This window comes from Castor canadensis, chromosome 2 (genome assembly GCF_047511655.1).
Source record: "Castor canadensis chromosome 2, mCasCan1.hap1v2, whole genome shotgun sequence".
Classification (NCBI taxonomy): domain Eukaryota; kingdom Metazoa; phylum Chordata; class Mammalia; order Rodentia; family Castoridae; genus Castor; species Castor canadensis.
Genome location: NC_133387.1, coordinates 145,436,751 through 145,463,561, shown reverse-complemented (window position 1 = coordinate 145,463,561; position 26,811 = coordinate 145,436,751). Strand labels below are relative to the sequence as shown.

At 43.5% G+C, this 26,811-nt stretch overlaps 1 protein-coding gene across 7 annotated transcripts in view; it reads left to right on the top strand.

Annotated features, from left to right (window-relative positions):
- The window catches only part of Nedd4 (NEDD4 E3 ubiquitin protein ligase), a 117,762-nt gene extending 101,135 nt beyond the window's left edge, over positions 1 to 16,627 (top strand). For 6 of the 7 annotated variants that reach the window (XM_074066004.1, XM_074066006.1, XM_074066005.1 and 3 more), the window contains 11 exons: positions 709 to 938; positions 1,864 to 1,985; positions 2,168 to 2,238; positions 3,959 to 4,054; positions 4,377 to 4,450; positions 5,057 to 5,117; positions 6,851 to 6,910; positions 7,004 to 7,111; positions 7,825 to 7,921; positions 12,890 to 12,962; positions 13,413 to 16,627. In XM_074066004.1, coding sequence (XP_073922105.1) covers positions 709 to 938; positions 1,864 to 1,985; positions 2,168 to 2,238; positions 3,959 to 4,054; positions 4,377 to 4,450; positions 5,057 to 5,117; positions 6,851 to 6,910; positions 7,004 to 7,111; positions 7,825 to 7,921; positions 12,890 to 12,962; positions 13,413 to 13,515 — 1,095 coding nt within the window. In that variant the 3' untranslated portion in view covers positions 13,516 to 16,627. Of the gene's footprint in view, positions 1 to 708; positions 939 to 1,863; positions 1,986 to 2,167; positions 2,239 to 3,958; positions 4,055 to 4,376; positions 4,451 to 5,056; positions 5,118 to 6,850; positions 6,911 to 7,003; positions 7,112 to 7,824; positions 7,922 to 12,889; positions 12,963 to 13,412 lie in introns of those variants that run through there. The other variant, XR_012445491.1, reaches the window with a different exon arrangement.
- Positions 16,628 to 26,811: the final 10,184 nt, after the last annotated feature.

Below are 26,811 nucleotides of genomic sequence, written 5' to 3'. Positions count from 1 at the left end.
CACAAGGCCCTGAGCTCAAACTCCAGTATGGCAAAAGGGGGAGCGCGGAGGTGGGGGGAGGAAGAGGAAGAACCTAGACTCAGAAGCTGAGATTTGTTCTTTTCTTTTGCTTTTTTTTTTTTTTTTTTCTTTTGCGGGACTGGGGATCAAATCCAGGGTCTCATGCATGCTAGGCAAGCACTTTCACTGGGCTGCACCCCCAGCCCATCTCAGACTCTGATAAATTCTGTTTTCTGCAGTTTCTTCATCTGGAAACCATAGTAGCTTCTTCACAGTGTTGTTGTGAGCCATAAGTGACCTAAGCCACTAAACTGCAGGGGCAGCTCCTGCACAGTGTGCAAGTGTTTGCATCAACTGATCAGAGAAGCAAGACAGACTGTAGGGAGGACAGAGGGAGGTCGGGAGCCTGAGTGGGCAGACAGGCAGGCATTCTGTGACTGTGGGTCACAGAATGAGATGCTTGGCACGTAAGATGGACAGCCTTTCTGTGGGTGGAACCACCACCACCGTTAGCTTCTTTACACATTAAAAGAGGTCTGTGCGTCACGTGACTAGAGGAATGCCACTGGGACATTATGCCCAGTTACTTTTCTCGCCCCTGCCTGCGTGATTAAAGGAAAGGGACTTCCTTCTGACTTCCCAGAGAGAGCAGTTTGTCATGATGTCGAGTTGATTTAAGCCACATCTCTCTCTTCTCTGACTTTGCAGAATGACATTCCAAACAAATTTGAAATGAAACTTCGCCGTGCAACTGTCCTGGAGGACTCTTACCGGAGAATCATGGGGGTGAAGAGGGCTGACTTCCTCAAGGCTCGGCTGTGGATTGAGTTTGATGGGGAAAAAGGATTAGATTATGGCGGAGTCGCCAGAGAGTGGTTCTTCCTGATCTCAAAGGAAATGTTTAACCCTTACTATGGGTTGTTTGAATATTCTGCCACGTAAGTCTCTTTTTCTTTTTCCTTTTTTTCTTCTGAAACAATCTCACTCTGTACCCCAGGCTGGCCTCCTGAACGCTGGAATTACAAGCATGCACAACCACACCCAGCTATGGGTTTTTGGGTTTTTTTTTTTCTTGAGATGGGATTTCACTCACTATGTTGCCCAGGCTGGCCTTAAATTCCTAGGCTTAAGCAAACCTTCCACGTCAGCCTCCCAAGTGCTGGGACTACAAGCATAGGCCACTGTGCCTGGCATAAGTATCTTTAAATGACTGCATACAGAAGGAAAAAAAAAATCACTGTTCAGCAAAGAACACAACAGAGTTGCATGATGCTGTGTTACAGTATGCCAGAAAGGAGAGATTATAACTAATGTTGCAGAAGTGACCGAATTCTGTGCATTGTGATCAATCTATGTAACATAAAATTTACCATTTTATTCATCACGTGCACATACAGTCCGTCCACATTGCTGTGCAACCATCACTACCGTCTGCCTCCAGAACCTTTTCATCTCCCCAGAATAAAACTCACACCCATTAAGCACTCGATGTCCCATTTCCAAGAATGGAAGTCTCTGAATTCACCTACTCTAGGCACCACACAGTGCTCATCCTTTCATGTCTGGCTTATGTCACTTAGCGTGAGGTCCTCAAGGTTCACCCAGGTGACAGTGTGTCTCAGGATTTCCTTCTTTTACTGCTTATATACACCATACTTTGTTTATCCATTCATCCATGGGTGTTTAGGTTATTCCCACCTTTGGACAGAAATTACTTTTTCCAAAAATCCAATGGTCACACATGACTGAAATAGAGGTAAAGAACTAAAAAGAGGTGGGGGAGGGAATTTGTAATTATTTTTGACATTAAAATGTTTTCTATGAAATATCAAGAGGAACATTTAAATGTGGCTGTCTTTACAGGGATAATTATACTCTACAGATAAATCCCAACTCTGGATTATGTAATGAAGATCACCTGTCTTACTTCAAGTTTATTGGCCGAGTAGCTGGGATGGCAGTTTATCACGGCAAGCTGTTGGATGGTTAGTATTGAGCCGAATGCTTTGGGTTTTTTGATGGGACAGAGTCCGAACTCAGGGCCTCATGCTTGCTAAATGGGTGCTCTGCTGCTTGAGCCCCACCCCCAGCCCCGTGATGTGTTTAAGTGTAATCACCTGTTTTCTTCCACTTGGAAATCATTTTAACGTGCCTCATGTCTCACAAGGTTTCTTCATCCGCCCCTTTTACAAGATGATGCTGCATAAACCGATAACGCTCCATGATATGGAATCCGTGGTATGTGGTTTTCACTTCTAAGATGGAGGAGGGGTGATGCCACCGGCACCTGAGCATTTTCAAGAATTAGGGGTTGGTTGTTTTGGCGATGCTGGGGATCAAACCCAGGGCCTTAGGCACACTAGGCAAGCGCTCTACCATGGGCTACGTCCCAGCCCTGACAACTGGTTTTTAATGACACAGAAATTAATACATTATAATGTTTCAAAATAACAATGAACATCGTCCTCAATATTTTACTATGAAAATTTTCTAACATATGATCCAATTGAAAGACTTTCATGGTGGACACTTACATATCTACCATCCGCCAGGTGGCTTTTTTCTACATTTGTTTGTCACGTATCTGTGTCCATCAACCCATCTTAGTTTTCCATGCATTACAAAGTAAGTTGCAGATGTCAGTGTCCTTCCCCAAAAGTCCTACATCATTCAACAGTTTCGTATCTTTTACATCAGTATTTGAATTGGAGTCTTTTATGTTGAATGGCATGTTCTAAAAATGGCAGTCCAGGGACTGGTGGAGTAGCTTAAGTGGTAGAAAGCCTGTCTAGCAAGTATGAGGCCCCGAGTTCAACCCCCATAAACGGATAGATGGATGGATGGATGGATGGATGGATAGATAGATAGATATAGATGATAGGTGGGAAGGGAAGGGAAGGGGAAAGAGAGAAAGAGAGAGAAAAGGAGGGAGGGAGGGAGGAAGGGAGAGAGGAAGGGAGGGAGGAAGGCGGTCCAAAGGCAAGGCCTTGTGGTGAGGCCCCTACAAAGAAACAGGCGACCCTGTTCCTGACTACAGCCGTCTTATCACCTATGAGGTTGAAAAGCCTCAGACAGCATGGGAACCAGTGAATTCCAGTCTCATCCTTAGTTCTGAGAACATTTTTATCTCTTTCTCATACACATCACTGGTACAAACAGTAGGATACATTATACATCTTAAGATTTCACACTTATTTAAGTGATTTATTTGAGACTTTGCTTTAACTTAAGCCACGTGTGCACAGCCTCCTCCTGGCCACTTAACTGTCTCACATACCTTCTCAGGCTGTGTGAGAAAGGTGCAAGCGCTCCTGGAGGCCTGGGGAAGCTGGGGTCTATCTGAAAACTGCTTTACTCAGCCCGTTATTGGATCATAAACCCTGCACCCCCTGCTTCCACACACAGATGGACTTCTCAACCATTAAGTAGCCACTCGACTCATGTATCTTTACTTTTTTTTTTTTTTTTTTCCATTTTTGAACTTGGGGCCTCACACTTGTTAGACAGGCACTGTAACACTTGAGCCATTCCAACAGCTCTTTTTTGCTTTAGTTATTTCTTGAGAGGGTCTTGCTTTTTTTGCCTGGAGCCAACCTTGTACCAAGATACCAAGATCCTCCTACCTAGACCTTCCTGTTGGGATTACCTGCTACCACAGCTCTTTTGTTGAGATGGAGTCTTGGTAACTTTTTTGCCTGGATTGGCCTTGAACCATGATCATCACGATCTCTGCCTCCCAAGTAGCCGGATTGCGGGCGTGAGCCACCACACCCAGTACACTTTTACCCTTGCACTTAGCTCTCATCTGTTTCTCTTTGTAATACTCACACATGTGACACAGAGATGTCCAACTACCTCTTTCTTCTTTCCCCCAGTTATTCAGACCCTCAGCATAATTTTTATGCAAGTTTAAGTTTGTCTATGCCCAAATGTTGAAAATGAAATTTTCCCCTTCTAGGACAGTGAGTATTACAGTTCACTAAGATGGATTCTTGAAAATGACCCAGCAGAACTGGACCTCAGGTTTATCATAGATGAAGAACTTTTTGGACAGGTTTGTGAATTTCAAAATGTACGTCATTTGTGAAATAAATGTTGTGATCCAAGCTTAGACGTTAATATGCACACTCAAACACATTTCTGTGCTCTGTACTTAACATTCATTTTTTCAGTAACAAAAGCTGTCTCTCAGTCAGAATTTGTGCTTTCGTTGAAGTTTGACTCATTCCATATTTATTTTAGTAAAACTAATATTTAAGTTTTCTTAGCTTTTGAATGGCTTTAATTTAAAACACCAGGTTTCTGGTATAACTATATGTATACTTTTTTATTATTCTCACTAAAATAACATATCAAGGTATCATGTTTAATTTCAGACACATCAACATGAGTTGAAAAATGGTGGATCAGAAATCGTTGTCACCAATAAGAACAAAAAGGAATATATTTAGTAAGTATCTTATTACTTAGTATTTTCCAGGAAATAATTTTGGACTTTCTTTTTCTTCCTTTCTTTTTCTTCTCCCATGGCCAGAATCTTAATGCACTTTTTCCTCTCGAAAAATGCAACATAGTATTACCTGGTTCTGCTTCTATTCAGCTTTTACCTTGGGCTTAACTAGTCTTTTTTTTTTTCTTCTTCTTCTTTTGGCAGTACTGGGGTTTGAACTCAGAGCCTTGCTTGCTAGGCAGGAGCTCTACCAATTGAGCCACATTCCCCTTGCACCCAGCCCTTTTTGTGTTAGTTATTTTTTAGATAGGTTCTCACATTTTTGACCAGGACTGGCCTCAGACCCAATCATTCTACTTATGCCCCACTGTAGCTGGTATTAAAGGTGTGAACTGTCATGTGTGGGTAATTCGTTGAGATGAGATTTTACTGACTTTTGCCCAGGCTGGCTTCCACTCTCCAACTCCCAAATAGCTAGGATTACAGGCATGAACCACTGTGCTCACCCTAAAGTAGTCTTTATTTTCTGTTTCTAAATGGGATAAATATATCTTAAATTTTTTTTTCTTGATTCATGCAAAAAAAATGAATTTTTTTTCTTTTTAGTCTTGTAATACAATGGCGATTTGTCAACCGAATCCAGAAGCAAATGGCTGCTTTTAAAGAGGTATTCGTTTTGTTTTGTTTGTTTTTCTATAATCTCAAAGTCTAGCCCATAATCAAGCACTGGCCTCCTTGCATCTGAGAAAAGTAAGTATATGGCTTGCACTGTAAAACCATTCTAAATTACATTTTTGTATTAACAAAGTACTCCATGAGTAGATGGCCACTGTTTAAAAGCAAAGCTCAAGAAGTCCAGGCCAGGTGTGTGGCTCAGGCCTATAATCCCAGCTAGCGGAGGTAGAAATTGGGAGGATCATGGTTCGAGGCCAGCCCAGGTGAAAAGCTGGCAAGACCCCATCTCAATCAATAAAAAGCTGAGTGTGGTGGTGTGTGCCTGTCATTCCAGCTACACAGGAAATACAAATAGGAGGGTCATAGTCCAGGCTTGGGTATAAAAGCAAAACCCTATTTCTAAAGTAAACGGACTGTGGGTTTGACTCAAGTGGTAGGGCACCTGCCTGGCAAGCTCAAGACCCTGAGTTCAAACCCCAGTACTGTCAAAAAAAAAAAAAAAAGAAATGAAGTCTAAACAATAAGCATTGGCAGTGTCCCGCACCTCTCTTAAGACCCCTTCCCTTAGGAAACAGGGTCTTCCTGCTGTTTTGTGATCTTTGTCACAAACTTCTGGGACACCTTTACGTGTGGAAAGGAAAACCTCTGTAAGCTGCACGTGTGAGGTCTAGCCGTCAGTCTGGCTTGTGAGCACATCACAGAAAACACCAGCCATGTGGTGTGCCGGGTAGAGCAAGCAGGAGAGACGCCATGAGCCTGGAGCGCCAAGCACTGCTGGTCACTGAGGGCCTATATGGCAGCAGCAGAGGGCAGAGTGTTCTCTGAAGTCCAGCGAGGACGAGGAAGGTGGCATTACAGCCTCTTAAACAATAAAACTCCGGGGTCCATTGACATGTCAGTTGAGTCATTCTGGAAGTGGTTCCTATGTGAGTTAGGGGAGAGCAAGGCTAGTGACAGGGGCATCCTGGCAGAGTCTGGAAAGTGCACTGGCCTAAATGAGGAGTGGTGAGGACAGGAGGAGAGCCATGGGGACATGTCAGTAGTGTTCAGGAGAGCGTGGGTACACATCAGTGGTAAGGACAGGAGGAAAGCATGGGGACGTCAGTGAGGACAGGGCTTGAAGGATCTGGGGTGGGATCCATTTGGGAACGTGTGGGAAGCCATGGGCTGGAGAGGACAGATGAGAAGGAACCACAGTGGAGCTGGGAAGTCGCAGCCCAGTGGTTTTATGTACAAAGGAGACCTGGGTGGACCGGGAAGGGCAGGAGATGAGGTTGAAAAGTTGCAAGTGCAGAGATGCCGAGGCTTGGCTGTGAAGGAGGAGGAAGGGGGCGCCTGCACTTGGCTCTGTTTGTAAGGTAGCTGGAGCTTGAACAGACTTACTTGGGGCGACACATGCTAGAAGGAGAAGGGGTGAGTGCCATGAGGAGGGTGGCAGCCACACCTGCCCTGCAGGGGGACAGACCAGCGTGGATGCTGTGCAGGGTGCAGGTGGCCGAGGGAGTTGGGAGGAGGACGGCAGGTGGACAGGAGGAGGCTGGAGAAGGTATGGGATGTTTGAAAGCAGCCACTCTGAGGACAAGAGAGAACAATAGGAACACACAGAAGTAATGATTGAAAAGTGGGGTGTCTCTAGTGGCCCCAGAGACTCAAGTGTAGGAAATGAAGGAATACCCACTGAGCCTGCCAATCAGCTTTTTAAACACTGGTTTTCTTTTTGACTAGGGATTTTTTGAACTAATACCACAGGATCTCATCAAGATTTTCGATGAAAATGAACTGGAGGTAAGAAATACTACTTTTATTGTAAGAGCATTTTGTGCCTGTTACTTTTCTTGCTTCTGTTCTTACTTTCTTCTGACCTGTGGTGTTCTGCAGCTCCTCATGTGTGGATTGGGGGATGTGGACGTGAACGACTGGAGAGAGAACACAAAGTACAAAAATGGCTACAGCGGAAACCATCAGGTCATCCAGTGGTTCTGGAAGGTAATTTAGATGAAATCATATTTACTCTTGATTAACTGTGCTAGTAGTATAGATAATGCAGAAAAATAGGTAGCAAAATGTGTCTTTGATTTTGTGCTAGGCACGTACACCTTTGGGTGTGGTGCCCCCTCCCCCACCATGCCTATTTGGAGATAAGTAAGGTGACTGTTGAGGAGGCAGTGAACAGGAGGACAGGCTCAGATAGCACTTAGTGTCTAGACTGGGAACTCCTGGGAGAGCTTGTGATAACCTGCCGTGTGTCCTGGGCCTCCTGCATGGTCCTTTAAATTTGCCTGTATAAATACCATTCAGTAATCCCAATAAATGTAACTTTGCAAAAGCCTAGAGTCACATCTGAAAAGAGGTCTTTTGCTACTTCCTCAGGTTATCTATTCCCATTCTAAAGACTTGATATGAAGCCTTTGAAATAAAGTTGACTTGCTTTTTTTTGTTGTTTTTTTGGCAGTACTGAGGTTTGAACTCAGAGCTTCACACTTGCTAGGCAGACAACCACTTGAGCCACTCCTCCAGTCCAGAAATAAAGTTTTCAACAACTTTATAAAGCACCCATCAAAACAATTGAACTAAAAATCCATGCAAATTGAGTAAGGGATGAGTAACGCTCTCAGTAAACTCTGACAGCACATGTTTCAGGATAATTTCTTTCCCTGTCTCCAGTACTGGTTCCTAAATGAAGTTTTCATCTTCTTCAGGCTGTGTTAATGATGGATTCGGAAAAAAGAATAAGATTACTCCAGTTTGTTACGGGCACGTCCCGTGTACCTATGAATGGATTTGCTGAACTATATGGTAAGGAACAGGGGAATTACTGTGTGGAGCTCAGGGAAAGAGGGAAGGAAAAGAGAATGACAGAACATCAGTAATGTCATAAAACATAACCTTTGTGAAGGGAGAGGATATAAGGATGTGTATTGGAAGCTGTTGAAAAATGGGGGGGTGGGAGGTAAAAGGGTAAGGGAGAACAATGGAACGTGTTGAACTGACCAAAGTAAAGTAGACTCACAGTGGGCATACATTGAGAAACCCCTTTGAACATCAACTTAAATATTAATAACGAAAGATAGGACTGTAAAATAGGTACAGTGAGGGATACTAGTGGGAGGGAGAGGGGGAATGAAGGAGATTAAGGTGAGGGACTATGGCTGATGGACTTCATATACTTACATGAAATAGAACAAAGAAACCTCTTGCAATAGTTTTAAGTGGAGCAGGGAGGGGGTTGAGGGGGAGAGAGGATGGGGGCAGTCTCACCAATGTACAATATAAGCCTAATTGGAATTTTCACTATGAGTTCCCCCCATATGATGAGTATATCCTAATAAAAATTTTATAATAAAACAAAGGATTTTCCTTAGATCATGAAGAAACGGAGCACTGCCAAGTAAATTCCCCACCCCCCACCCCCACCCCGGTGGGACTGGGGTTTGAACTCAGGGCTTCATGCTTGCAAAGCAGGCACTGTACTGCTTGAGTAACATCTCCAGTCCATTTTGCTCTGGTTATTTTGGAGATGGGATCTTGCAAGCCACTTCCCTAAACTGGCCTGGAACCTCGACCCTCCTGATCTCAGCCTGCCAAGTAGGTGAGAGCATAGGTGTGAGCCATGACAGCCCTTTTTTCATGGCTAGCTAGTCTTCACACTTCTGTCATTTACACTTAAAGCTTAGCTTAATTTAAAAAAAAAAAAAGGGGGGGAGAAGAAAAAGTATTGTCAGGCAGCTATGGTGGTACACACCTGTAATCCCAGCTCTTGGGAGGCAGAGACAGGAGGATCATTAGTTGAAGTCCAACCTCAGCTACATAACAAAAACTTAAAAAAAAAACAAGGGCTGGGATACAGCTCATGGTTAGAGCGCTTGCTTCATATATATACTATGTGCAAGGCCCAGGGTTCAATCCCCAGCACTGGAAAACAAAAAAACGAAGTAAGGTTTCTTTAAATGCTATAGACACACTGAAGTAGGCCAGATATATTTATTTCCACCTTCCAATCGGACAGTGAAGACGGTGGAAAATGGCCAGCTCACCTTCCAGGTGTGACTCTGTTTCCCAGTGTGCTTCATTATAGAACTAGGGTGATGGTTCCATACAGCACGGAAAGTTCCACAGAATATTCATGAGTGTAAACAATGAAAGGGTATCATTCTAGAATACACCCGAGAAATGTCTGAAAATGTTAGATAGACAAACAGTGTTAAATAACTTTTTTTACAATAAATTTTTATCATTCTCTGTTTTATTATTGGTTACTATTATCAATCTCATACTATGCCTAGTCTATAAATTAGACTTTATCATAGGTATTTATAGGTGAAAACAGTACTTCCAGGGTTCAGTACCAGCCACCGTTCCAGGTAGAGTCTTGGAACACGAGTAATAAGGAGCTACTGTAAATCTTTGTGACTATTTCAGAAATTTTATTTTTATTTATTTATTTTTTTCTTGATACTGTGGTTTGAACTCATGGTCTCTCACTCTTGCTAGGCAGGTACTCTGCCACTTGAGCCATCTACCAACCTTGCTGTAAAAAAATTAAAAAGCAGAGTTTCCTAAACTTACTTGATCATGGAATCTTTCATTTCTTTTGGGGTGGGAGTTATTGTATAAAACAAATCTAACTAGGTTTTTCTTCACATTTTTGGGAAAGGGCAGAACTCCAGATAAGACCACACATCTTTCAATGTTCAGAATCTATAATCCTAGTTCCATTTTCTATAAAACAGAATTCTTTATAGCTTATAAAGAGCCCATGGCTCACACCTGTAGTCCTAGCTACTCAGGAGGCAGAGATCAGGAGGATCATAGTTCAAAGCCAGCCAGGGCAAATAGTTTGCAAGACCCTATCTCAAAAAAACACATCACAGAAAAGGGCTGGTGGAGTGGCTCAAGTGGTAGAGAGTCTGCCTAGGAAGCATGAGGCCCTGAGTTCAAACCCCAGAGCTGCCAAAAAAGTTTTAAAGAAAGCACTATTTCTGTTGTAGACCACAGCAGCAACTTTTCTCACATTGGTTAATATTCTATATATCGAAATGACACTTGCTTTAAAGATACCAAGAACAGTGTTTTGTTTTTAGCGGTACTGGCATTTGAACTCAGGGACTTGCACTTGCTACACAGGCACTTTACCACTTGAGCCACCCTGCCAGCCATTTTTGTGTTAGTCATTTTTGAAATAGAGTCTCACTTTATGCCTGGACCGGCCTGGACTTCTTCTTGAACTTCCCTGCATGGCCAGGATGACAGGCAGACACTGCTGCGTCTGGCCATTGGTGGAGATGAGGATCTTATAAACTTTTTGCTTAGTTGGCCTTGAGCAGAGATCTTCCCATTCTCTGCCTCTCAAGTATCTGGGACCACAGACTTGAGCCACCAAGCCCTGCCCCCCAAACAAATCCTTAAGCAAAGGTGTAGCTAAACTTGGAGCCTTACTCAGAGCACCAAACAAGATTAGAATCGCTTTGGGAACTGGGAATCGGGCTAAGCAGGTAACTGCTAAATTGAATTTTTCATGAAGGCAGTGCCACTGCCTTCTCCTGGCAAACCTGGCCTCCCTGCTAAGCTTCAGCTGCATGTGTTTGCATGACCTGTCAAGGAGGTGCCACTGCCATATGCATCACAGGGGTTGTGAGCTTTGCTACTAACCTCAGGCTGCCCATTCCTGGCCTAATTAGAATTCTAGCCTATACCTTTTTGGTGGTTTCACCCTACTCCCGGTCCTGAATCTTCTCTACCAAGTTAGTAAAGGAAGAAATCTAGGCAGGGTAGGCAAACACCCCCTTTTTATTGCTAACCCCACCTTCCCTCCTTTTTTTTTTTCTTTTTTTTCATTGTTTTATTATTCATATGTGCATACAAGGCTTGGGTCATTTCTCCCCCCTGCCCCCACCCCCTCCCTTACCACCCACTCCACCCCCTCCCTCTCCCCCCTACCCCCTCAATACCCAGCAGAAACTATTTTGCCCTTATCTCTAATTTTGTTGTAGAGAGAGTATAAGCAATAGTAGGAAGGAAAAAGGGTTTTTGCTGGTTGAGATAAGGATAGCTATACAGGGAGTTGACTCACATTAATTTCCTGTGCATGTGTGTTACCTTCTAGGTTAATTCTTTTTGATCTCACCTTTTCTCTAGTTCCTGGTCCCCTTCTCCTATTGGCCTCAGTTGCTTTTAAGGTATCTGCTTTAGTTTCTCTGCGTTAAGGGCAACAAATGCTAGCTAGTTTTTTAGGTGTCTTACCTATCCTCACCCCTCCCTTGTGTGCTCTCGCTTTTATCATGTGCTCAAAGTCCAATCCCCTTGTCGTGTTTGCCCTTGATCTAATGTCCGCATATGAGGGAGAACATACGATTTTTGGTCTTTTGGGCCAGGCTAACCTCACTCAGAATGATGTTCTCCAATTCCATCCATTTACCAGCGAATGATAACATTCCATTCTTCTTCATGGCTGCATAGAATTCCATTGTGTATAGATACCACGTTTTCTTGATCTATTCGTCAGTGGTGGGGCATCTTGGCTGTTTCCATAACTTGGCTATTGTGAATAGTGCTGCAATAAACATGGGTGTGCAGGTGCCTCTGGAGTAACCTGTGTCACAGTCTTTTAGGTATATCCCCAAGAGTGGTATTGCTGGATCAAATGGTAAATCAATGTTTAGCTTTTTAAGTAGCCTCCAAATTTTCCACCTTCCCTCCTTTATGCAACAGATTGACAGCCATCCATGGATTCGTGAACTATTTGGAATTTGGGGAAAATATCCCACACACAGAGCAGAGTTGTTTGTGGTACAGCAGAAACTCAAATTCTTACATTTTTACAGAAATAAGGAGATGTTGCTTGAAACTGTTAGTATTACCGTACAATATTATAGCAGCAATAGAAATGTATATTTAGTTTATATCAGTTAACTTGGAGTTTTCACAATAGATTGTTTAGGTGAAATAACCAAGAGGTAGAGAAATATGTATAATACGATTCCGTGCTATGGAAAATGATGGCAAAAACACTGGGATTCCCACTGTGGACAGTTGTGATGGTGGGGGACACGTGAAAGCAGTGCTTCTGAGAGGACTTCACTACTGGGAACGTTACACACATCCAGTGCTGCCTTGGGCAGTTATTCACCCACATTTGGATATGATTATGAGACAAAGAAAAGTATGAAAACCTTCAGAGCGGGTTGTCAGCGCTGATTATCTGGTGTTTGGAGGATGTTGAGGGCTGAAGGAGGAAGAACTCAGTCAGAATTGAAAGGAAAAAAGACAGTTTCATAATGAAACAAAAACACTGCGTAACATCATATGCACATAAAATCATCTATACAAATGTCTGTAGTCACTCCAACTACCCATTAACCAGAGCCAGTGGTGTGATTTTAAGTGGCTTTTACATCCTTACTTTGCTTATCTCTTACATTGTGTTTTTATAGTGCCATTATTTATATAGTCAGAAAAATTAAAACATGGGACTCAAAAGAGACTGCTCGTTTTCTCTGTGTACCTATGAATGAAATCAAACATGGAAATGCCCCAGTGTTCAGAGCCAGCAAACAGTGGGACAGAGGGACAGGGGGCTGGCTCACAGATTAAATGACAGACAACCCTCAGTTCATGACTTGATGGGGAAGCCACCAAGCTCAGGACAGGCTTTGTTTCTTTTGAGTTTAAAGAAACTGCATTAGTTTCCTATATGTGGGTTCTACCTTAGAAAAAATGGGATTCCTGGGTAGAGCAAATGAAAGCAAAGAAACTTCTTCCTTGCAGGCTCGAATGGACCACAGTCATTTACAGTGGAACAGTGGGGCACCCCCGAAAAGCTACCAAGAGCTCACACCTGGTAAGCTGTCACCTCCCTCTTGATAGACCAGAACCTTAAGAAGGAGGCTTCCTGACACTGGTCCTCTGAGTGCAGCAGGTCCAGTCCCTCTGTGCTGCATGGGCGGTAGCTGTGGAGGAGGACAGGAACCTGTGTTTCTGTACTGGGTGGGCCTGGGCTCACAGTCCAGGTAGCTGAAGATGGGAGAGACTCATCAAAACTGTTGGCCGGGTGATGGGCCCTCCCAAGAGGGGCTAGAACATTCCATTTTGGAGGCTAACCTGGGCAGAGGAACCTAGATGAGTGGAGGATGAGATGGTCATGGAAAGACTCCATCAAGGAGTCATGGGGAGAGCCCCTGCCTTCAGTCCTCTACCCTGCAGGGAGACCAACAGGCGCAAGTAGCAGCGTAGCAGCGTTACTGTTTGCCTCGCTGGTGTCTCTCCTAACCGCAACTCTCTGTTGTTTCAGCTTTAATCGCTTGGACTTGCCACCCTATGAATCATTCGAAGAATTATGGGATAGACTTCAGATGGCAATTGAGAACACTCAGGGTTTTGATGGAGTTGATTAGATTAAAGTAACAATCTCTGGTGTTTTCACTGCCACAGTTCAGTAAGCAAAACCGTCACTTCAGTTTTTCCAGGGAACTACTAGAACTTGGCCACCGGTTCTTCCCAGATATTGGAGGAAATCATTAAAAAGTGTTAGCAGAAATCCTCTAACAGTTTTACCATTATTTCAGTCATTTTCAGAAATGTGTTGCATTTATAGTTATTTCATTCTATCATTAGAGTTCACACTAGAGGATCTAAGTCCTATGTGTCTGAAAATCATGAGTTTTGTCCTTACACTTACCTCTTTTTTAGTATTCATCAGGCAATGCTTCCTTAAACTACTGAAATTGTAACTGTGAAGTATCTGTGATAAGTGTCATGTGTGAAAAGTGTGATGCTTTTTGAGAAGGAACACTGATGTTTGGGAAAAATCATTTTACTAGTGGGCAAACAATACTATGTGTCTAGTACTGCTTACAGCTAGTTACTTTGTAGACTTGCCAGTGCTTCCTCCTGCCCAGGTTTTTGGAAGAACCTTTGAAAGCATGTTACCTGTATTTTTAGTCAATTGACTCACTTGCAAAAAAGTGTGTTTACTTCTTTACTTCAAAAGCATTTGGCACTTGTTAAAATGCAGCTTTACTAGACAAGGCGGTGCTTAGGACACGTGAAGCCGGCTCCTCTGCACTTACCTCTGGGGTGAGAGCATGGAAGCCTTCCTCTTGCCTTGTGTCCAATGGCTCATAGGGACAGCCATCACTACCATGTGTTAGTGTCACAAGAAGAATTCCTTCTTCAAACATGAAAGCAGTATTTCTAAATATGCCTTGAAGAACTGAGTCACGCCTATATTTGCCTTTTAATAGTCACTCTTTACACTTGCACAATTATGTTGTAAATATGTTTACAGGGTTTATTATGTTTACAGATTAAGCTAATTACTGCAGTTGCATTTTTATATTTTTAGTATCACTTTAGTATAAAAAATAATTTGTGAAAATAACCAAAGAGTAGTTAAATGCATAATTTGTATTAAATTTGTTACCACATTTCTTATGCTTTAAAAAAATATTGTTTACTATGAAATGACAATGTTTTACTATCAGTCCAAAACCCATTAGGCAAATGCTTCAGGTAAAATCCTTCTTGCCATGGGTTCCAGCTTGTTGGGGTCTAACACAATGAGCACCATCAGCACCTAGTAGAGATTTCAGATGGCAGTCACAAAACCTCTTTCCAAACACCAAGTCTTCAGCTTGATTCCAGTTACATAATCTACAAATCAGTGTTATCAGCATGACCGTTAGTGGGGCGTCAGTGGCTCACGCCTGTAATCCTAGCTACTTGTGAGGCTGAGATGAGGACTGTGGTTTAAGGCCAGGCTGGGCAAATAGTTCTTAAGACCCCCATCTGCAAAATAACCAGAGCAAAATGGACTGGAGGTGTGGCTCAAGTGTTAGAGCACCTGCTTTGCAGGCGTAGAGCCCTGAGTTCAAATCCCAGTAGCAATATTAACAAAAAATCCTACTTTAACCAAATTGAAGTCCATAAAGACCATGTACACACTTTCACCAAACACCATCTGCATGCCTGCTGTGTGCATCGCACTGTGCTCCACCTGGGGACAGGATGGTCAATGGTGATGAAATCTAGCTCAGCCTTGATCCTCCAGGAACTTACAAATGCTGAAATGAATTCACCAACCAGCAAAAGTAGGGTGAACAGAGTTAAGTTCCAGTGCAAAGAGGAGTGTGCCAAGACTGCATGTACATTTCAGATCTGTGTGGGGTGATTATATAGAAAATGTGCTCCCAGGAAATTAAGCCTATTTCTCACTTTGGTATCTTGGTGATAGAAGAATGTTGTAAACATATGTTCTAAACATTCTCAAGTACATATAAGTGTTCTGTGAGATGGAAAATTCCTTCTGGCCGCGGGGTCAAGTTGTTGTGATCTAATAGGATGAGTGTCATCACCACCCGGTAGAAATTTCAGATGACAGTTGAAAGGCCACTTCCCAGACACCACATCCTCAGCTTGGTTGGGGACATAATCTACAGATCAGTGTCATCAGGATGGCCATTAGATGTGGCCCTCTCTGGGCTCCTGTTTCTTCAGCTGTCCAATAGGAATGACTGTGGATGCCCTCGTTGTCATGCAAGGGTGGTGTGAGTCCTGGACAGATGGAAAGCCAGACCGTGCCTTGGAAAGTGTCACAGTCAAAGATGTTTCATTGCTGGCCATCAGATGTTGTCAAAGTCAGGTGTCCCCACTGCCTTCACTCCCAAAGAAGAGATCCCTTGAAAGTAAAGCCACTTCTCCTAGGTGAGGATGTAGGGGACATCTGATGGGCCTGTGCACCTCTCTGTGTCTTTCTGTGGATCTTACCATAGAAAGCCACTCCCCCCACATCAGCAAGGTGACAGTAACCGGAGTGGACAAAGCCTTTGGAATTGTGCTTGCTGCATCCAGCTGAATGTAAAGACAACTGGTGACAGCAGAATCTTATGTGGTTGTGGAAATATCACTTCTGTGACAAAGCAGAGATACTGGAGCTTCAGAAAACACCAGGCATTCTCTCCATCTGATTGATAGTCCTTCAGATGATCCCATGACTCAGATGACACCCAGGTTGGTAAGCCCAGACTGACTCCCGCCCACCGCATCACAGATCCTGGTCTCCCTGTGTCTCAGATGTGGCTGATCATCTATGGGCGAAGTGACTCCGCCCCAACCCCAGACAGAAGAGTGCATCCCGCTGGTGCATGGATAGCGGCTCACCTTTGTAAAGCAAGGCCATCGTACTTTTCTAGAAAAGTATTTTTAGCCTACGTTTTCTATAGTCAAAAAAAAAAAAGAATTTAGCAGATATCAAATCGTATTACAATTCCAAATTTAAATATTTGTTTTGATTTTTTATTTATAATGCTAAAGTTAAGTTATTCCATATAAATATCAAGTTAAACACAATTTGGTTTTGATTAGAAGCTATTTTGGCTTTTGTTTTTTAAAATCGTATATGGTAAATATATATCAGTAAGTGTACCAAAGTTTATCGCATACTTTAAAGTATAAAATCATTTTTAAAGATCTTGATTCCATAAATAAAGTTCTATTCTAATTTTAAAAGCACAACTGTGATTCATTTTTAAGTAGGAATGTGTTCACGCCAATGCTGAGTGATGTCTTAATTCTGAAGAAAATCTCAAACTTATATCTGATGACAAGCATGATTATAAACCCTTTGATTTTGGGCAGTACTGGGATTTGAACTCATGCTGCTAGGCATATGCTCTACCACTTGAGAAACACCCCAGACCTTTTTTGCTTTAGTTATTTTTTGGATAGAGCGCCTGAGTTTTTGATTGGTGGCCAGCCTCAGATCTTAATTCTCCTACCTGCTGCCTCCTGTGTAACTGTGATTACAAACGTGAACCACCATGCCCAGCTTGTGATGGGTGGGGGGAGGTCTCACGTTTTGCCCAGGCTGGCCTCAAACCATGAGCCTCCTGATCGCCACCTCCTGAGTAGCTGGGATTACAGGTACGCACCCCATGTCAAGCCATGATTATAAACTCCTAATCACAGTCTTGACTTTACAAAAAGGTCATGTTCCAAAAATCAAATAGCCAATAGACAAAAAGTTGCAAGTGGGCTGGATTTCAGACACACTGCTTTAGTATACAAGTTGGATCCAGCTACTCTGCTGCCAGGCCACCTCTGAGCTCCTCAGAGCCGGAAGCATGGAGCCCAACCCCACTGGCGTGGAGTGCAGTCCACCTTCCTTCAAAACCCCACACTGCCCTGCAACCACCTGAGGTCACCTTCCATCAGAGGTCCGGGCAGACTAAGCCCTTCCCTGCCTGTACTTGTACAGCCCACAAACTAAAAAAAATTTTTGACAATGCTGGGGTTTGAACTCAGGGCTTTGTGCTTGCTAGGCAAATCCTCTCTACTTGAGCAATGCAGACTTTTTTTTCTTTAGGGTTTTTCCAAATAAGTTCTTCCATTTATGCCTGAGCCAGCCCGGACTAAAATCCTAATTACAATTCCTACTTAGCTGGGATGACAGGCGCCACCACACCCAGCTTTTCATTTGCTGAGATGGGGGTCAGGCAAACTTTTGCTTGAGCTGGCCTTGAACCGCAGTTACAATCTGCCTCCCAAGCAGCTGAGATTATAGGTATAAGACGCCACACCCAGCCTTAAGAATGGTTTTTATAATTTTAAATGCTTGTGGGAAATAACAAAATAATATTTTGTGGCATGTGGAAATTGTGATTTCAGTGTTCATGAATACAATTATCAGACCTCACTCAGGTACCTTCTTTTCTTCCCAAACTGGACTCCCTCCAACTCCTAACCACTACAAGTTCTTCTGCACCTGTTCTGCCCGGAGGGCCTTCACCGTCCATTCTACTTGCAAAATCACTTCTTTTGGACCCAGTGTAACGATGTAATGGCCTCAGCATTTGGTACAGCCAGTCTGCCCTTGGTCAAAACCATGTGTAATACATCGCATAAGGCAGGCTTGCTGTGTATTTTTTTCATACGTTCATCCCCCGGCAGCAATAGTGGATGAACGTGAAGGTGTCTAATGAAAGCCATTTGTGTGCAGTGCACTCGGCCCACAGCCCTGAGCCCCACCTGCCTGGTCCTGGAACTGTGTGAGCAGATAGGCAGAGGGGGAATGGGTTGAGAGGCTAATGTCAGTTTTAGAGTAAACACTTCCTGTGGGTCCCAGCTAATCTTCCCACAACCTCCATGAGGCAGGTCTTACAGGTGTAAGGACAAGTAATTCACCTGAGGCCATGCAGTATGGAAACTCAGTGGATTAGAAGCCACAACAAAAAAGCAGCTGTGGAATTGTATTTGTTTTCGTTTGGTGCTCAGCCAATCTTCACAAACGTAGCAGCTAAAACCCCTACCCATTTAATACCTCAAACGCCACATGGGCTCAGCTGGGTTCTCTGCTTAGGGTGTCTCGTGGTCCAAATTAAGGTATCAACTAGCTAGGCTTTTATCTTCTCCCATGATCCTTCAGGTCCTGTTGGCAGAGCCTAGTTCCAAATCGCTGCAGGTCTGAAATCTTTTTCTTTCTTCTTTTTTTGGTAGGACTGGGGTTTGAACCCAGGGCTTCATGTTATCAAAGCAGGCAGTCTACTGTTGAGCCACACCTCCAGTCCATTTGGCTCTGGTTATTTTGGAGATAGGGTCTCGAGAACTATTTGACTGGGCTGTCCTCAATCTGTGATCCTCCTGATCTTAGCCTCTGGTGTAGCTAGGATTACAGGTGAGAACCACCAGCGCCCAGCTGAAATCCTTGTTTCCTTGTTGGGTGCCAGCTAGGAGTGTTCTTACCAAGTAGACCTTGCCCATGTGACTCATTTGTCTCCATCTTTCAAGCCAACAGTGCTTCCTACACTTCAGCTCTCTCTGGTGTTCCTTTCTGCCACAAGGTGAACAAGGTCTTTGCTTTTCGAGACGAGATGTGCCCCACCTGAAAGACCTCTCTCTCTCAGATCAGCTGTGCTGTGGGGAGAGCACAAGGAAGTAAGATTGAACCATGAACTGCAGAAGGGGCAGTATAATTTCTCCTAGATGTGTCCTAGAAAATTCTGCCTCCTCCACAAGATAAAAGGATAGAAAATCAGAAATGTGGACATTCTATTTGAAAAACACTTAAATTTCTAATTTTACAACATGCAGAATGGGGCTGGAGACATGACTCAAGTGGTAGAGCACCTATCTCACAAGCATCAGGCTCTGCGTTCAAACCTCAGTACTACCAAAAGAAAAACAATGTGCAGAATGGTTTTCCATTCTTGTCAATGAAAGGCTGGATAAGCTAAAACTACCATCCACAGGTGGCATTCCACCCTGGCAGTGGGGTATTCACAAGTCCTTACTTGCAGGTAGGTAAGCTTTGGTTATGTTTTTCTGAATGGCATCGAGTTTGATTGGCCTGAAATTAGACTTAACTCATCGATCTGCGCTTCCTTATTACACAAAGAAGAACAACTGTTCTTTTTTGTTTGAAAAGTTGAGATCATGTCCAGGAGGGAGGAAGGGCATCCAAGTCAAAATAGAGCCAGGAAAGGAACAAAGCAGTTCACAGCCCAGAGCCGTTGGCCATTCATCACAGACGTGTTTACACCTGCTTTGCATCTAGGGGAAGAATCGCAGGGGAAAGAAGGCCTCCAACACCAGGGTGACTGGTTCCAGTCACATGACTGGAACAGACATTTTTCTCCTGGTGAAGTTATCCAGAGATTAATCTATAACCGTGGGTTCCCGATAAGCATTACTGAGGCCCGATTTCAATTCTCCTCTGAAAATTATTATTATGGCAAATCCCACAGCTTCCCGAGAGTGCTCTTTTTTCCTTTAACAAGTGTGCTTTATAAATCAGAGAGTCTATCACCTTCTCTCAAACTAGTAAGAGGCCATGTGCACAGTGAGCTAAAATAATCTGTGAGTTTAAACAGCAGAGTTTTCACTCATGCTAGGCTCAAAAACACCATCCAGGGTAGTGTCTTTGTTAATACTTGGTCACTGGGCATTCATCCAAGTGTAGCATAAATATTCTTCCAGACCTGATGACAGTGAAATATCTTAATGCTTAGCCTCCAGTGGGATGACCAAGTTCGCGGTGATGAATGGCTAGCCGCCAGCTGGGTTTGCTTTTATAGTGTGGCTGTTCCATATTGTGGTGTGTGCTTGGGAACTGACGTTGATGGTGTGTAGTTCTAACTGAGGAGGGATTCAGCAATGTTTTATCTTTGTCTACCTCTTCAAAAGAATCATAAGAAAAAAGAAAGCTGTATTTAGTCAGTTACTGGTAGAACTCTGGAATATCTGTAGTTGCCCCCACTTGTGTGTATGTATATATATATATATATATATATATATATATATATATATATGGAGGATCGAGGTTCAAAGCCAGCCCCAGGCAAAAGAGTTCTCAAGCCCCTATCTGGAGAAAAAAAAAAAAAAAAAAAAAAAACTATCACAAAAAAAAAAAAAAGGGCTGGCGGAGCGGCTAAAGTGGTAGGAGCCCCTGCCTAGCAAGCATGAGGCACTGAATTCAAATGCCAGTGCCACCAAAAAAAAAAAAAATAGACCCCTAATCACAAATGTTCATTTTGCCAAAGTAGGGGTAGGCAAAAGGAAGAAATATGAAGTAATACTGCAGACTTTGGAAGATGTACTAAGACCTGTTAGAGAGCCTACCCCATAGACATGGTCTGTCCAGCATGACCCAATAGACATAATGTAGTTAATATGCATAAATTTAAGTTTTCTAGTAGCCACATTTTAAAAGGAAAAATACAGGAAGTTAATTATAATATGTCTTATTTAAACCAGTATATGCAAGAAACCATTTCAATGTGATCAATATTAAATGATTGTGCTATTTTTCATTTTTTTATACTAAGTCTCCAAAATCTAGTATGTGTCTTATGCTTATAGTATATTCAGTTCAGATGAGCCCTGTTTGAAATAGCCACACATAGTCGGTGCCTTCCATTTTGGACCGTGCTGAAATTGGTGATCCTAAGGCTAAGCTTTGAAACTGCACAAGGAGGTGAGAAAAAGCAAGGAGCTATGCACAACACTCTTACCTAGACAGTCAGTTTGGGGCAGTTTCAGAATTAACTCACACCAGAAGCTCTGGTTTCCCCTAGGTGGCACGTTTACCAGGGGAGGCTTGGACGAAATGATGCAGTTGGTCAAGCCTCCAACTCACACTCTGCCACAGTGGCTCCTGGAAAGGAGCAGGAATTTTGCTGAGAGCACCCCCTAGTGCTGGGGTTGTCCCCACAGTAATGCTGTGGACCCAAGCAAACACTGAGGCATCATGGGAGACCAGCACCCAGTGAAGACACAGACCCAAGACCTTGAAAGCCCCTTGCCAGCCCAGAGGGGAGGTGGACTGGGACCATGATGTCTTATCAGAAACAACCAGAAACTGAGGGTGGTGATGGGACAGGACAACTGGGTGTATGGGGGTAGGGGACATTGCAAGGAAGGAGCTCCAAGGGGGTGCAGGAGGTCATCTGGGAGCAAACCTCTGACACGGAGGGGCAGCAGAGACTGTGGGAGAGGTATGGGTTTGTTTTTTCTGGAGGAGGGAGAATAACAAACACAATCAGACAAGCTAATAAGCTGCAGATGGAGAGCTTCTGGCTGGGGGCTCTGTCCAGCTGAAGGCTTTGAACTGGAACCAGCCCTCTAATTTTCAGCAGTGCGTGTGGCCCATGCGAAAGAAAGTTCGAGTGAAATAAAGCAAGGGATTCCTCAGAGATAATTATGATTTACTCCCCATGGGTGAATATATTGGGCTGGAAAAGTAGAACTAGGTCATAAAAGCAATCTGAGCTGTGTCCTCTCAACAAGGGGGAAATAGTCAAAAAGCATAAACCAAATGTGGCGGGGGAGTAACTTGTTTGCACCTTAGAAAGCTCTTTCTACCTGTTTGCAGGCAATGGGACTGAGTGCAGGTATGGACTGGTTTAGCTGTCCAAAGTCAAGGTTGAGAAGCCAGCACAGAAAGAAGTGGGAAGAAGTTAGGAGTTGGGTCGAACTTGTCATTGAACAGGAGGAGTGAGAAGAGCCACAACAAGAGTCCAGGCCTAAGTTTTTGTGGGAGCAACTGAGGAATGCTGGTGTCACCACTGTGGCAGAAACAGGACTACTGACCCTGACCATGGTGACCTGAGCAGGAAGGCTTCCAGCAGGCAAAGGTGAACCCAAAGACAGGTAGAGATCTGGGGCTTATCAGCAAACAATTATGTTTCCTGAAAAGACCATATTATATGTGCAGTAAACTAAGAAAGCCAATCAAATCAGCAAGCATCACAACAGTTCTGACAATGTACATTTTATTTATTTGTTTATTTTTGGTGGCACTGGGGTTTGAACTCAGGACTTCATTCTTGTTAGGCAGGCACTCTACCACTTGAGCCAGCCCCTTATTACATTTTAAATTTAATGCAATAATCCTAGTGGTGATTGGAGAAAGACTATAAACAATGTAATCGGTTTGGGTTAGAAAAACCATTTCTAGCCAAACACCAAGATTTGGAGTTTTCTCCCCTCTTTATTAGGTATCCCAGGATCTGTAATTATGGTCAACAGTTTTCTCCAGGGCTCTGCTCCACCCAGGGCTGACCTCCTGCCCACACCTCACACATGTCTGCACCCTGGTGGCCTCATGCCTGTTGGTGGCCTGGGTTCCCATTCTCAGTTTCCCTTGTGCCTGGCTGAATTGTTCTGTGGTCTCCCCCTGCCCCATCTGAGAGCAGCCTGTGCCTCCCTGCTCAGCAGGGACAGGGACTGAGGCCTTGGGGTCACAAGCAACAAACAGGGTCAAGCCTCTGGCAGCCGCAGGATGATAGGACAGGTAACAATCCCTGGAGAGAGGCGAGAAAGCCCCTACTCTCTACCCTCTACCCCAAGTCACCAAGTGGCCCTGCAATACCCTAAAGGACTAAAGGTCAATTCACTCTGCCTACCTCCCCAGCAGGAATGGTGAGATCCAGGAGCCACTGGGGTTGTGACCACCTGCTTCCTGATGACAGTCTTAATAGCAAAGAAGGCTTTTGAGAAGACTGAAATTACAACCCCAAGGAAGAAAGATGCCTGGCCCCAGTGTGTTCATAATACAAGATCATTAAAATGCTCTTCTGGTATTGCCAGAGGTAGGAAAAGGTTGGAAAATAGTCCTGAAGGCCTAGACTACTACTCCAGCCTCGCCATTTTAGCTCTGGCTCTGTTCCCCTGAAACCAATCTCAGACCAAGAGAAATGGCCAAGACAGAGGTTCGGGTGTGGGCAGGAATGTTCTAGTCGCAATCCAGGTCACCGTTGGAGTTATTTCATCTGCAGGAGATTTCACTTGGGGCTTTTGTGTAGGAGAAATATTTCACAAATCTATACCACAAAATGCTCCCAAGTATTGAATTACTCAAAAGAGGCTTAGTATTCATGGGCATGAATGCAGAGAACAAATATGCTTATACCAAAAGGGACAGACATAAATGTGAGGTTTTTTAAAATTATATTGGCTCCCTCGTTAAATATAACAGACACAATTTCTCTGAGTCTACAAAATCTTTTCCAGAGTAACAATAACTTTTTTTCCTTTGACTCAACTTCAGCCTCCCCTGCCAGCAATGTGGGGATGGCCTCATTCTGAAGCCTGTTTGCCAAGTTATGGGGGCTTGGAAGTCTTTTCAGCTGGTGGAACACAGGTTCCCTAGCCCTTTCTAAATGTTCTAACACACACAGAGAAGGGTGACTCAGTGAGTGGCTATTTCTTAAATCCATGACAAATAAGTTTGAAAGTGATCTAATTGTTCCCCTTCTTCCTAATTAGGACATTGATGTGTCCTGGGACACAGAACTCGATGAAACACTGTTAGATTTTTTAGATAGCATTTTTAATTCTCTCGAAAGTATCTTTTCAGTTCCAGTAAAGTAGATAAGCATCGTGTCAAATTCTCATCTGATCACTCAGAAAGGTAAAACAAGACCCAGCAAGGGTTTGCCATTGGTCACCTGTAAATTAGAAGCAGAGCTAGAAGTGAAGTCGCCTCTTGGGTGGTCTCCTGACCCTGGCTTTACGTAACTTCACAACTTGAGTCTGGGCCTAATGTGCTCACCTTGCTCTTACCAGGCCTGGCCTGAAGGTGGGGTTTGGATGCAGTCCCTCTAGTTGGAATATTGATCATAGAGTTAGTGTCCCTTTCTCTCCTTCAGATGGCAAGGGTGTCAATAAACATAATGATGTCTGTTCTTTCCTCAGCTAGGGACAGTGAGATCTAACCAGATTTGCATTTTTTTCATATAACCTCCCTAGGTCCTAAAATTAGGACTTAAATGCCAGAAATTGATAAAATAAAAATTTCTAAATAGTTAAACACTACAACTTATCAGAAATCTACTGTATCATTGTGCTTTGAGCTTAGACACCCCTGCCCCAGACTTGATTTACAGAGAGTAAGCAGCTGAGCCAAGGCCTGGGTCCTGGCCCTCCCGGTACTTCATTCTCTGTGACCTGATCTATTTTTTCTAGCCATCTTTTGACCCCTGTGTATGTATGTAAGGGCAGACAGGGTACGGGGGAGGGGGGGGGCAGGTTGAAGTATAGCCAGTCCTGGTTATGGCATTATAACGGCTTTTCTATCCTGGCTACCAGCCCTTATGAGTTCATTTTCTTCTTCTTTTCCACTCTATCCTGGAAGTTTTTGTCTCAGATCATTGACACCATGGGTTCTATCTGCCTCCCTTTCCCTCTCCTCCAGGAGAGAGAAGCTGTTTATCTTTCTCAAGAAGTTTTATGGTTTAGGTGGGAAAGATCTGGCTTCCTACAGTGTACTGAGAGACAGATCCCAAAAAGATAACAACCCTGTGTCCCCAGCATTTCCTGGCTGCCCAAAGCATCCCTCTGCAGCTGACACTGATAAAAAGTTCATCAAAGGCATTGGCAATCTGGCTCCAGGCTTTTAAAACCCTGCTTGCTATCAGCCCACTTGTGAGGCTGATAAGCATTTAAAACATTGGTCTTTTTTTCCCCCAGAGAATGTGACATGCCCCTATGTAGTACATTCCTAAAAACTCAACACAGTCCCTAAACTGGTTGAAAAACAAGTACATTTTTTAAATGTAACTTGACACTCCCGAAAAACACAAAAACATTCTTAAATGGCAAGACACCCCCTATTTTTTGCACAGCGTGAACCAATGTAACCAAAGATGTTACATTCTCCCTTAGTTTAAAACCCTAATATAATACCAGCAACTTTTTTAAGACAAGTTGATATCAAAGTTCACATAGAAAAAGAGCCGTAAGGATAGCCAGGAAAACATTGAAGAAAAGCTACCTGAGCTGATGAAGCCTTTCAGATATTCAAATATGCTACAAATCCTCTACAATTAAGTGTGGTGATGCAGCGGGGTGCTGGGGTGGCTCACGCCTGTAATCCTAGCTAGCTACTTGGGAGGCTGAGATCAGGAGGATCAAGGTTTGAAGCCAGCCAAAGAAATTAGTTCCCGAGACCCCATCTCCAAAATAACAGAGAAAAATGGACTGGAGGTGTGGCTCAACCAGTAGAGCGCCTGCTCTACCCTAGTCTCACCAAAACCAAAAAAGTGTGGTGATGCAACTCAAACAGACACATACACTGGTAAAAAGAAGAGAAAGCCCAGAAAAGACATATGAGTACATATGGAAAAAAATTTTTTTTATTCTTTTATTCACATGTGCATACATTGTTTGGACCATTTCTCCCACCTGACCTTCTGCCCCCCATCTCCTCCTTTTTTCCCCCACCCCCCTCACTTCCAGGCAGAACCTGTTCTGGCCTCTTCTCCAGTTTTGTTGAAGAGAAGACATAAGCAATAATAAGAAAGACAAAGCATTTTTGCTAGTTGAGATAAGGATAGCTATACAGAGAGATTCCTAGCATTGCTTCCATGCACAAGTGTATTGCAAGTGTATTACAACCCAAGCTGATTCATCTCTACCTGACCTTTCACTACTTCCCGGTTACCTTCCCAAATTGACCTCTGTCATAGCTCCTCTACAGTGGGGACATCAAACACTTTCAAGTTTTAGGTTTCCATCCTATCCCCATACCTCCCATATGTGCTCTCCCCTTAGTGTGTGACCAAGTCCTACAACATTGCTGCCTTTGCCGTAGGTCTAAAGTCCTCATATGAGGGAGAACATACGATTTTTGGTCTTCTGAGCCTGGCTAACCTCACTCAGAATGATGTTCTCCAGTTCCATCCATTTGCTTGTGAATAAGATTTCATTCTTCCTCATGGCTGCATAAAATTCCATGGTGTATAAATACCACATTTTTTTTAATTAAAATTTTCTTTTTTTTTTCTTTTATTATTCATATGTGCATACAAGGCTTGGGTCATTTCTCCCCCCTGCCCCCACCCCCTCCCTTACCACCCACTCTGCCCCGTCCCTCTCCCCCCTACCCCCTCAATATCCAGCAGAAACTATTTTGCCCTTATTTCTAATTTTGTTGCAGAGAGAGTGTAAGCAATAATAGAAAGGAACAAGGGTTTTTGCTGGTTGAGATAAGGATAGCTATACAGGGAGTTGACTCACATTAATTTCCTGTGCGTGTGTGTTACCTTCTAGGTTAATTCTTTTTGATCTCACCTTTTCTCTAGTTCCTGGTCCCATTCTCCTATTGGCCTCAGTTGCTTTTAAGGTATCTGCTTTAGTTTCTCTGAGTTAAGGGCAACAAATGCTAGCTAATTTTTTAGGTGTCTTACCTATCCTCA